Raw genomic sequence first — 12,872 nt, 5'->3', positions numbered from 1 at the left:
CACACAGTAAGCGCTCAATAAATACGATTGAATGAATGAATGAATATAACTTTAATTCTATTTGTTCTGACGACTTTGACTCCTGTCTCCATGTTTTGTTTTGTTGTCCGTCTCCCCCTTCTAGACTGTAAGCCCGTTGTTGGGTAGGGACCGTCTCTAGATGTTGCCGACTTGGACTTCCCAAGCGCTCCGTACAGTGCTCTGCACCCAGTAAGCGCTCAATAAATACAACTGAATGAATGAACCTCCTCCAGAAACCAACAGGGGTTCGTGAACCTTGAAAGTGAATTCCAGGGGCCCGGCCAGGCTCAGATAAGCACAGCTGAGCTCTCCGTTGCCAGGGGCTGATCTGAACTCTTGGGGTTAGAAGGGATGGAAGATGGGCAGGGTTGGGCTTTGCTTGGGGAATTGCAGTTTGAGGGACTGGCTCTAGTTTCTGCCGCACGGAGGTTTTAGATGTGGGGGTCCGGACGGCGCTTTTTGGGGGCAGCTCAGATGGTTTGAGTGCCGAAGACTCTTGGGAGGACAAGCCGGGAGGTGGCTGGATGAGATTCTCGGACCTCTCCTGCTGCCGACCCCACGGCCGGCGAAGACGTCCTGCCACGTGAGCACGCTGCCCCAGTATTGCCAGCCAGGGAAAACAGCTGGTGGGGGGGCATGGGAATCTCCCCCAAGGGCAACGAGGCAAATCCTGGCTCCTTCCCCTCCGTCTTCCCGTGTGGCGGGGAAACGCCGTCGCCCTGCTGCTCGGATAAGCCCCTCTGTGAAGGAGGAGGCTAGGGGGACGCCGGGAATTGGCAGAGGGAAGGTGAAAGGAAACACCTCTGGAGGGCAGGGATCTCCTGACTCTATTGGAAGCTCCTCTGGGAGCAGACTGGAAGCTCCTGGAGGGCAGGATCTTCAGCCCTATTCTTCGCACAGACCTCTGCAAGCAGTAGGTCCTCAATTCATTCATTCATTCATTCAATCGTATTTACTGAGCGCTTACTGTGTGCGGAGCACTGGACTAAGCACTTGGGAAGTCCAAGTTGGCAACATATAGAGACGGTCCCTACCCAACAGCAGGCTCACAGTCTAGAAGGGTGAGGCAGACGACAAAACAAAACGTATTAATATAAATAGTAATAAAATAAATAGTGATAGACATGTTGTTATTATTATTATTAATAATAATAATGGCATTTATTAAGCGCTTACTATGTGCAAAGCACTGTATTATTGATACCTAGCCCCGCCGGCCGTGCCCAGGTGCCCACTTTGAGGACCACCTTTGGGCAAGTCACTTCACTTCTCTGGGCCTCAGTTCCCTCATCTGGAAGATGGGGATGAAGACTGTGAGCCCCGCCGTGGGACAACCTGATCACCTTGTAAACGCCCCAAGCGCTTAGAACAGTGCTTTGCACATAGTGAGCGCTTAGTAAATGCCATCATTATTATTAGTGGTAGTATGATGACGGGGCAGTTGGGGGATGGGCTACAAGCTGGGAAGATGAGAGATTAAGAAACGACAGCTTCCTGGGCCAGATGGGATTTCAATCTCATGACATCCACCGCAGTGGTCAAGAGCACAAACATTCCCCCACAACCCTCAGGGTGTGGGCTGCTGGCCCCGCCACAATAAAGCGGTAAAAAACCAAAACAAAAGTTGGTTCTTCCTTCTTCACAGAGGCGACGTGGCTTCGGGGAAAGACAGCAAGGGATGGGAAGTCCAGAGACCCGGGTTCCAGCCCTCTCTGTGACCTTGAGCAGGATTTTACCCGCTCCTCCTCTCGGACTGCGTCCGATCTGCCTAAACGTGGCGCTTGGCACCCGGGGACAATCGCGGAACTAAAGGGGTCTTTTCTCCCATCGTGGAGGAGAGTGGGACTCTGGCGACGTCGCACACAGCTTTGGCATGGAGGGCGCCATGTGCCGGCCCTGAACGACCCCTGGAGGGTCTGTGAGCTGAGAATAATAATAATAATGATAATAATAATAATGGCATTTATTAAGCGTTTTCTATGTGCAAAGCACCGTTCTAAGCGCTGGGGAGGTTACAAGGTGATCAGGTTGTCCCACAGGGGGCTCACAGTCTTAACCCCCATTTTCCAGGTGAGGGAAACGAAGCCCAGAGAATAATAATAATGATGGCATTTATTAAGCGCTTACTATGTGCAAAGCACCGTTCTAAGCACTGGGGAGGTTACAAGGTGATCAGGATGATCCACAGGGGGCTCACAATCTTAATCCCCATTTTACAGAAGAGGTAACTGAGGCCCAGAGAAGTGAAGTGACTTGCCCAAAGTTAAGCTTCCTTGCTGACCTCCGTGCCTCCCGTCTCTCTCCCACCAAGCCTTTCTTCACTCTGCTCCCTGGTTCATTCCTCTCAATCAATCAATCGTATTTATTGAGCGCTTACTGTGTGCAGAGCACTGTACTAAGCGCTTGGGAAGTACAAGTCGGCAACACACAGAGACGGTCCCTACCCAACAGTGGGCTCTCAAACAATGTTCAGTCTCCATTTCCCCACTCCTCAAGAACTTCCAATAATTGCTCATCCAGCTCCATGTGAACAAACTCCTTATCGTTGACTTTAAAGCACTCAATCGCCTTGACTCAGTTTACCTAGGATTTTTTTTTTTTTGCAGGGGAGGGGTGTTTGTTGAGCACTTACTATCATCAAGCACTGTTCTAAGTGCTGGGGAAGAGACCAGGTTTATCAACTTGATTTCCTGAGCCAGTCCAGCCGAACACTTCACCCCTCTAATGACAACCTACTCGCTGGACCTCCATCTCATCTCTCTCGCCGCCAATCCCTTGCCCACGTCGTCCCTCTGACCTGAAACTCCCTCCTCCTCCAAGTATAATAATAGCAATGATGGCATTTGTTAAGCGCTTACTATGTGCCAAGCACTGTTCTAAGCATTGGGGGGATACAAGGTGATCAGGTTGTCCCACGGGGGGCTCACAGTCTTTCATTCATTCAATTGTATTTATTGAGCACTTACTGTGTGCAGAGCACTTCATCCCCATTTGACAGATGAGGGAACTGAGGCCCAGAGAAGTGAAGTGACTTGCCCAAAGTCACACAGCTGATAATTGGTGGAGCCGGGATCTGAACCCATGACCTCTGGCTCCAAAGCCCGGGCTCTTTCCACTGAGCCACGCTGCTTCATTCATTCATTCATTCAATCGTATTTATTGAGCGCTTATTGTGTGCAGAGCACTGTACTAAGTGCTTGGGAAGTACAAGATGGCAACGCATAGAGCTGGCCCCTACCCAACAGCGGGCTCACAGTCTAGACTTAAATACCATAATGATAATAATACTAATCATTATTATTATAATAATAATAATTTCAAAGAACAACATTCTCTGGTTTTCAGCCCACACCATCTCCCCTGCCCACCAATTTCCTCAGGGTAGCTGGATATTCATTCAATCATATTTATTGAGCACTTACTGTGTGCAGAGCACTGTACTAAGCGTTTGGGAAGTACAAGTTGGCAACATATAGAGACGGTCCCTACCCAACAGTGGGCTCACAGTCTAGACTTAAATACCCTAATGATAATAATAATAGTCATTATTATTATAATAATTTCAAGGAACAAAACTCTCTGGTTTTCAGCCCACGCCATCTCCCCTGCCCACCATTTTCCTCAGGGTAGCTAGATATTCATTCAGTCGTATTTATTGAGTGCTTACTGTGTGCAGAGCACTGTATGAAGCGCTTGGGAAGTCCAAGTTGGCAACATATAGAGACGGTACCTACCCAACAGTGGGCTCACAGTCTAGACTTGAATACCATAATGACAATAATAATAATCATTATTATTATAATAATAATAATTTCAAGGAACAAAACTCTCTGGTTTTCAGCCCACGCCATCTCCCCTGCCCACTGTTTTCCTCAGGGTAGCCGGATATTCATTCAATTGTATTTATTGAGCACTTACTGTGTGCAGAGCACTGTACTAAGCGCTTGGGAAGTACAAGTTGGCAACATATAGAGACGGTCCCTACCTAACTGTGGGCTCACAGTCTAGAAGGGGGAGACAGAGACAAAAACAAAACATATTAACAAAATAAAATAAATAGAATATGTACAAGTAAAATAGAGTAATAAATCATTCATTCATTCATTCATTCAATCGTATTTAGCGCTTACTGTGTGCAGAGCACTGTACTAAGCGCCTGGGAAGTACAAGTTGGCAACATATAGAGACGATGGTCTCTACTTCATGCTGCTGCCCGGATTATCTTTGTCCAGAAACGCTCTGGGCATATTACTCCCCTCCTCAAAAATCTCCAGTGGCTACCAATCAATCTGCGCATCAGGCAGAAACTTCTCACCCTCGGCTTCAAGGGTGTCCATCCCCTCGCCCCCTCCTACCTCCCCTCCCTTCTCTCCTTCTCCAGCCCAGCCCGCACCCTCCGCTCCTCCGCCGCTAATCTCCTCACCGTACCTCGTTCTCGCCTGTCCCGCCATCGACCCCCGGCCCACGTCCTCCCCCGGGCCTGGAATGCCCTCCCTCTGCCCATCCGCCAAGCTAGCTCTCTTCCTCCCTTCAAGGCCCTACTGAGAGCTCACCTCCTCCAGGAGGCCTTCCCACACTGAGCCCCTTCCTTCCTCTCCCCCTCGTCCCCCTCTTCATCCCCCCGTCTTACCTCCTTCCCTTCCCCACAGCACCTGTATATATGTATATATGTTTGTACATATTTATTACTCTATTTATTTATTTATTTTACTTGTACATATCTATCCTATTTATTTTATTTTGTTAGTATGTTTGGTTTTGTTCTCTGTCTCCCCCTTTTAGACTGTGAGCCCACTGTTGGGTAGGGACTGTCTCTATATGTTGCCAATTTGTACTTCCCAAGCGCTTAGTACAGTGCTCTGCACATAGTAAGCGCTCAATAAATACGATTGATGATGATGATGATGATGATGGTCCCTACCCAACAGTGGGCTCACAGTCTAGAAGGGGGAGACAGAGAACAGAACAAAACATATTAACAAAATAAAATAAATAGAATATGTACAAGTAAAATAGAGTAATAAGTCATTCATTCATTCATTCAATTGTATTTATTTAGCGCTTACTGTGTGCAGAGCACTGTACCAAGCGCTTGGGAAGTACAAGTTGGCAACATCTAGAGACAGTCCCTACCCAACAGTGGGCTCACCGTACAAACATATATACATATATACAGGTGCTGTGGGGAAGGGAAGGAGGTAAGGCGGGGGTGGGAGGGGGGGTGGATGGAGAGGGGGAGGAGTGGAAGAAGAGGGGGAAGAGGGGGCTCGCGCTGTGCGGAGACCCTTCCCTAATTCTTGTGCAGTGAGAAGCGGAGTGGCCTAGTGGCTAGAGCCGGGGCCAGTTCCCTCATCTGTAAAATGGGGACTAAGACTGTGAGCCCCATGTGGGACATGGACTGTGTATCACTTGATTATTCTGAATCTACCCCACCGCTTAGTACAACGCCTGGCACACAGTAAGCGCTTAGATACCATAAAAAAAAATAAAAATACCTGTTAGAGGACAGAATTGAGAGCGTAGGCTCACGGATATCCCTTCCTCACCGCTCTTCAACCATTCTACTCTAAAATAAACACTCTCCACCTTCCGCCTGGAGTTGCAACGGCCTCCTGGCTGGCCTCCCTGCCTCCAGCCTATCTTTCCCGTTGCCTCACCTGTCTTCTTTCTGAGCGAGCCATTGGAGGCTGCCTCTCTCACAGTTCCTTTTTTAGAGAAGCAGCGGGGCTCACTGGAAAAGTGCCCGAGCTTTGGAGTCAGAGGTCATGGGTTCAAGTCCCGGCTCCGCCAACTGTCAGCTGGGTGACTTGGGGCAAATGACTTCACTTCTCCGTGCCCCAGTTCCCTCATCTGGAAAATGGGGATGCAGACTGTGAGCCCTCTGTGGGACAACCTGATCACCCTGTAAACCCCCCAACGCTTGGAACAGCGCTTTGCACATAGTAAGGGCTTAATAAATGCCATTATTATTATTATTATTATTATTAGATGGTATTAAGCCCTTGCTATGTGCCAGGCACTGAACTAAGCGCTGGGGGTCGACACAAGCTAATCAGGTTGGAAACAGGCCCTGTCTATTAATCAATCAATGGTATTTATTGAGCTCTTACTCTGTGCAGAGCACTGTTCTACGTGCTTGGGAGACGAGCTGGTAGACGCGTTCTCCGCCCACGACGGGCCACCACCCCCAGCCCTGATTCCTGCAGGCTTGAACTCTCTGCTCCTCCCAACTGCCCCCCTAAACTTTCCTCATCACCTCCCTTCCCGCGCTGCAAGCCCCGTGCAGTCCGTCCAACAGAATCAATCGCATCTATTGAGCGCTTACTGTGTGCAGAGCACTGTACTAAGCGCTTGGGAAGTCCAAGTTGGCAACATATAGAGACGGTCCCTACCCAACAGTGGGCTCACAGTCAGAAGTCGCCTCCTCCTCTCGGAAGCCTTCCCCGACTGACCCACTTCCCTGGTCGCTCAAAAGTCAGCACCTGTATATATGTTTGTATGTATTTATTACTCTATTTATTTTATTTGTACATATTTATTCTATTTATTTCATTTGGTTAATCTGTTTTGTTTTGTTCTCTGTCTCCCCCTTCTAGACTGTGAGCCCACTGTTGGGTAGGGACCGTCTCTATATGTTGCCAACTTGTACTTCCCAAGCGCTTAGTCCAGTGCTCTGCACACAGTAAGCGCTCAATAAATACGATTGAATGAATGAATGAGTGAACCCCTTGGCCTTGTCGATCGCTTATTTCTTCACCTGGGCTTGGGCCTCCTCTCTATGCTCGTGAACTCTTCACTAATTGCACGTTGGACGGCTTCTGCTCGCTTCAGGACAGGAACTGTGGCTTTTACCTCATCCCGTAAATGCCCCGAGTGCCCAGTACCTGCTTCGCCCAGAGCGGCTGCTCGATAAATACCGACTGCCGCTCACGAGGGATAATAATAATGATAACAATGTTGGTATTTGTTAAGCGCTTACTCTGTGCAAAGCACAGTTCTAAGCGCTGGATGGTGGGGAGGAGTGAGGGGGAAACAGCCACCCGGGGATATCGCCCGGCCAGACATCCCTAACGAAACGAGGTCCTCCGCCTCATTTCCTCAGTGAGCCCACTGTTGGGTAGGGGCCGTCTCTATATGTTGCCAACTTGTACTTCCCAAGCGCTTAGTACAGTGCTCTGCACACAGTAAGTGCTCAATAAATATGATTGATTGATTGATTGACTGATTTTAAAATTAAATGAGCTGGATCTCTGTCCGGGCCGGTCGCAGGACCGCAGAGAAGTCACTTGGCCTCTCTGGGCCTCTGTTTCCTCTTCTATGAAATGGGGATAAGGTCCCTCACATGATTGTACAGAGGGATTGTATCCGGCCTGATTCCCTTACATCTACGTCAGCACACAGCACGGCATGGAGAAGGCGCTTCATAAATACCTCTGCTATGAATTGCTCCAGCTGTCCCACCGCCTCTCCCTCACGGAATCGACGGTCCAGAAGGTGGAGATTTAGGTGGCCGGGCCAGACATCCTGGGACTCTCCCGACACGAGGAGAGGCCTCTGTGCCTGCCGTTTCCGCTCTAACTTCCCGACTCAAAGAGGCGGGAAGGACGGAGGCCGGATAAGAGCCCGGAAACGCAAGAGACAGCTACTTGCGCTCTTCGGTCAGTGCTTCCTCTGTACTAAGCACTGTGCTGCTCCCCCTCTTCATCTCCCCCCGCCTTACCTCCTTCCCTTCCCCTCAGCACCTGTATAGATGTATATATGTTTGTACGGATATATTACTCTATTTATTTATTTATTTTACTTGTACATATCTATTCTATTTATTTTATTATATGTTTGTACGGATATATTACTCTATTTATTTATTTTACTGGTACATATCTATTCTATTTATTTTATTTTGTTAATATGTTTTGTTCTCTGTCTCCCCCTTCTAAACTGTGAGCCCACTGTTGGGTCTCTATATGTTGCCAACTTGTACTTCCCAAGCGCTTAGTACAGTGCTCTGCACACAGTAAGAGCTCAATAAATACGATTGATTGATTGATTGATTGATTGCTGAGTCTACGGTCCCCGTCCCTAGACCATCTCACAGTCTATCGTCAACCCCGCTTTACAGATGGGAAAGTGGGGTCCCAGACAGGTGAAGTGAAGAAGCGGCCTGGCTCAGTGGAAAGAGCCCGGGCTTGGGAGTCAGAGGTCTTGGGTTCAAATCCCAGCTCTGCCACTTGTCAGCTGTGTGACTTTGGGCGGGTCACTTCACTTCTCTGGGCCTCAGTTACCTCATCTGTAAAACGGGGATGAAGACTGTGAGCCTCTCGTGGGACAACCTGATCACCTTGTATCCTCCCCAGCGCTTAGAGAAGCAGAGTGGCTCAGTGGAAAAGAGCATGGACTTTGGAGTCACAGGTCATGGGTTCAAATCCTGCCTCTGCCAATTGTCAGCTATGTGACTTTGGGCAAGTCACTTCACTGTGCCTCAGTTACCTCATCTGTAAAATGGGGATGAAGACTGTGAGCCCCCCGTGGGACAACCTGATCACCTTGTAACCTCTCCAGCATTTAGAACAGTGCTTTGCACATAGTAAGCACTTAATAAATGCCATTATTAACAGTGCTTTGCACATAGTAAGCGCTTAGCAAATGCCATCATTATTATTATTATTATTACTATTTAACATACATGTATATATGTTTGTACATATTTATTACTCTATTTTACTTGTACATATTTATTCTATTTATTTTATTTGGTTTATGTTTTGTTTTGTTGTCTGTCTCCCCCTTCCAGACTGTGAGCCCACTGTTGGGTAGGGACCGCCTCTATATGTCACCAACTTGGACTTCCCAAGCGCTTAGTAGCAGTGTGGCTCTGTGGAAAGAGCCCGGGCTTTGGAGTCAGAGGTCATGGGTTCAAACCCTGGCTCCACCACTTATCAGCTGTGTGACTTTGGGCAAGTCACTTAACTTCTCTGGGCTTCAGTTACCTCATCTGTAAAATGGGGATGAAGACTGTGAGCCCCCCGTGGGACAAACTGATCACCTTGTAAACCTCCCCAGCGCTTAGAACAGTGCTTTGCACATAGTAAGCGCTTAATAAATGCTATTATTATTATTAGTAGTAGTAGTAGTAGTAGTACAGTGCTCTGCACACAGTAAGCGCTCAATAAATACGACTGAATGAATGAAATGAATGAAATCCCGGCCACCACTTGTCAGCTGTGTGACTTTGGGCAAGTCACTTCATTTCTCTGTGCCTCAGTTCCCTCATCCGTCAAATGGGGATGAAGATTGTGGGCCCCCCCCACGGTGGGACAACCTGATCACCTTGTAACCTCCCCGGTGCTTGGAACAGTGCTTTGCACATAGTAAGCGCTTAATAAATGCCATTATTATTATTATTATTATTATTATAAGTGACCCTGGGACAACCTGATCACTTGTAACCTCCCCGGCGCTTGGAACAGTGCTTTGCACATAGTAAGCGCTTAATAAATGCCATTATTATTATAATTATAAGTGACTTATCCAAGGCCAGCAGCGCGTCAAGACCACACTGCCTCTCCCGACACCCCAAACGGCGGTTTGCGGGGACGGGTGACCCCCGCCCACCAGCTGATCCAACACGACGGGTCCAGATTGAGCCCCCTAACCCCACCCAGGGCCCCGACGCCCGTCCCCTACGGACAGAGAGGGGGCCGGCCGGTCTCGCCTCGGAAGTAAAAGCCGGGCTTACGTGCTCCTGCATCTTGGCGGCCACGGTCTTGGACATCATGATGCAACAGATGAGGGCGACCAGGATGAAGTAGAGGGCGTACATGAAGCGCGTACTGGTGGACTGCTTGATCTTGGGGCAGCACTTGCAGCACAGCGAGCAGCCGGCCGATCCGCAGCAACAGGCCAGCTGCAAGACACAAACCCTAGTGAGCGGAGCGTGTCGCCGAGCGGACCGGGCCTGCGAGTAACGAGGCCGTGGGTTCTAATCCCGGCACCCCCTCTTGCCTGCTGGGTGACCCTGGCCCAGGTCGCTTCACTTCTCTGGGCCTCAGTTCCCCCATCCAGAAGATGGGGATGGAGACTGTGAGCCCCCTGTGGGACAACCTCATCACCTTGTAACCTCCCCATTCATTCATTCAATCGTATTTATTGAGCGCTTACTGTGTGCAGAGCACTGTACTAAGCGCTTGGGAAGTACAAGTTGGCAACATATAGAGACGGTCCCTACCCAACAGCGGGGCTCCCAGTCTAGAAGGGGGAGACAGACAACAAAACAGAACATATAAACCAAATAAAATAAATTGAATAAATATGTACAAATAAAATAGAATAATAAATACGTACTAACATATATACATAAAAACAAGTCAACAGGCATCAATATAAATAAATAGAATTATAGATTATATACAAGTGCTGTGGAGACGGTTCCTACCCAACAGTGGGCTCATAGTCTAGAAGGGGGAGGCTGACAGCAAAACAAAACATATTAACAAAATAAAAAAAATAGAATAAATATATACAAGTAAAATAAACAGAGTAATAAATTCATTCATTCAATCGCATTTATTGAGCGCTTACTGTGTGCAGAGCACTGGACTAAGCGCTTGGGAAGTACCAAGCTGGCAACACATAGAGCCAGTCCCTACCCAACGGTGGGCTCACAGTCTAGAAGGGGGAGACAGAGAACAAAACATATTAACAAAATAAAATAAATAGAATAAATATGTACAAATAATTTAGATAGATATCTACTGAGGGCATACTGTGTGCAGAGCACTGTACTAAGCGCTTGGGAAGTACAGGCTGGCAACACATAGAGACGGTCCCTACCCAACTGTGGGCTCACAGTCTAGAAGGGGGAGAGAGAGAACAAAACATATTAACAAAATAAATAGAATAAATATGTACAAATAGGATAGATAGATATCTATTGAGGGCATACTGTGTGCACAGCACTGTACTAAGCGCTTCAGAAGTACAAGCTGGCAACACATAGAGACGGTCCCTACACAACGGTGGGCTCACAGTCTAGAATGGGGAGACAGAGAACAAAACAAAACATATTAACAAAATAAAATAAATAGAATAAATATGTACAAATAAAATAGATATTTACTGTGTGCAGAGCACTGTACTAAGTGCTTGGATGACATAACAATGCATTTATTTTATTTTGTTAATATATTTTGTTTTGTTCTCTGTCTCCCCCTTCTAGACTGTGAGCCCGCTGTTGGGTAGGGACCGTCTCTATGTGTTGCCAACTTGGACTTCCCAAGTGCTTAGTACAGTGCTCTGCACACAGTAAGTGCTCAATAAATATTATTGATTGATTGACACTCCCTACCCATGACTGCTCTCCCCTTACAAAGCCCTCCTGGTCTCTGCCACCTCTGGAGCAGCTAGAAGGAAGGTGGGGTGATAAGGTTGGGGGGGGCAAGGGTCCATCCCAAGCCAGGACACCCTCCTCCAGGACAGGGAGGGAGGTCAGCAGCTCTTCCTGGCAGTCAAATTCCAGGCATTCCTGGGCCGGCTCAGGCCCAGTTCCAGCGGGAGAAGCAGCCCGGCAAGGAGGGGAAAGAAATGGGTAGCGAGAATCCTTCCAATGCTCAGTTACCCTCAGCTTGTCCCCTCCTCCCTCACCGCTCTCCTTCTACAACCCAGCCCGCCCACTGTGCTCCTCTAATGCGAAACTTTTCACTGTACCTCCATCATCATCATCAATCGTATTTATTGAGCGCTTACTATGTGCAGAGCACTGTACTAAGTGCTTGGGGAGTACAAATTGGCAACATATAGAGACAGTCCCTACCCAACAGTGGGCTCACAGTCTAAAAGGGGGTAGACAGAGAACAAAACCAAACATACTACCAAAATAAAATAAATAGGATAGATATGTACAAGTAAAATAAATAGAGTAATAAATATGTACAAACATATATACATATATACAGGTGCTGTGGGGAAGGGAAGGAGGTAAGATGGGGGGGATGGAGAGGGGGACGAGGGGGAGAGGAAGGAAGGGGCTCAGTCTGGGAAGGCCTCCTGGAGGAGGTGAGCTCTCAGCAGGGCCTTGAAGGGAGGAAGAGAGCTAGCTTGGTGGATGGGCAGAGGGAGGGCATTCCAGGCCCGGGGGATGACGTGGGCCGGGGGTCGATGGCGGGACAGGCGAGAATGAGGTACGGTGAGGAGATTAGCGGCGGAGGAGCGGAGGGTGCGGGCTGGGCTGGAGAAGGAGAGAAGGGAGGTGAGGTAGGCGGGGGCGAGGGGATGGACAGCCTTGAAGCCCAGGGTGAGGAGTTTCTGCCTGATGCGCAGATTGATTGGTCCATCTCAAATATTCATTCAATCGTACTTATTGAGCGCTTACTGTGTGCAGAGCACTGTACTAAGCGCTTGGGAAGTCCAAGTTGGCAACACAAAGGGACGGTCCCTCCCCAACAGTGGGCTCACAGTCTAGAAGACTATCTAGAAGAATATCCCACCACCAACCCCTTGTCCACATCCTGCCTCTGGCCTGGGACGCCCTCCCTCTAAATATCCGACGGACAATTACTCTCCACCCGCCTTCAGGGCCTTAGTGAAGGCCCATCTCCTCCAAGAAGCCTTTTCCGACTAAACCCTGGTTTCCTCCTCTCCCGTTCCCTTCGGTGTCACCGTTGCACTTGGATTTGCTCCCTTTATAATAATAATAATGATGGCATTTATTAAGCGCTTACTATGTGCAAAGCACTGTTCTAAGCTCTGGAAGGTTACAAGGTGATCAGGTTGTCCCACGTGGGGCTCACAATCTTCATCCCCATTTTACAGATGAGGGAACTGAGGCCGAGAGAAGCGAAGTGACTTGCCTGAAG

At 48.5% G+C, this 12,872-nt stretch overlaps 1 protein-coding gene across 1 annotated transcript in view; it reads right to left on the bottom strand.

Moving 5' to 3' along the window:
- Window positions 1-12,872, bottom strand: part of SERINC5 (serine incorporator 5) — an 81,563-nt gene that overhangs the window by 41,363 nt on the left and 27,328 nt on the right. Inside the window, exon 2 of the mRNA XM_038765921.1 lies at window positions 9,758-9,925. Coding sequence (XP_038621849.1) covers window positions 9,758-9,925 — 168 coding nt within the window. The remainder of the gene's footprint in view (window positions 1-9,757; window positions 9,926-12,872) is intronic.

Source organism: Tachyglossus aculeatus, chromosome 23 (genome assembly GCF_015852505.1).
Source record: "Tachyglossus aculeatus isolate mTacAcu1 chromosome 23, mTacAcu1.pri, whole genome shotgun sequence".
NCBI classification, from domain to species: domain Eukaryota; kingdom Metazoa; phylum Chordata; class Mammalia; order Monotremata; family Tachyglossidae; genus Tachyglossus; species Tachyglossus aculeatus.
This window is presented reverse-complemented; position numbering and strand designations above follow the sequence as displayed.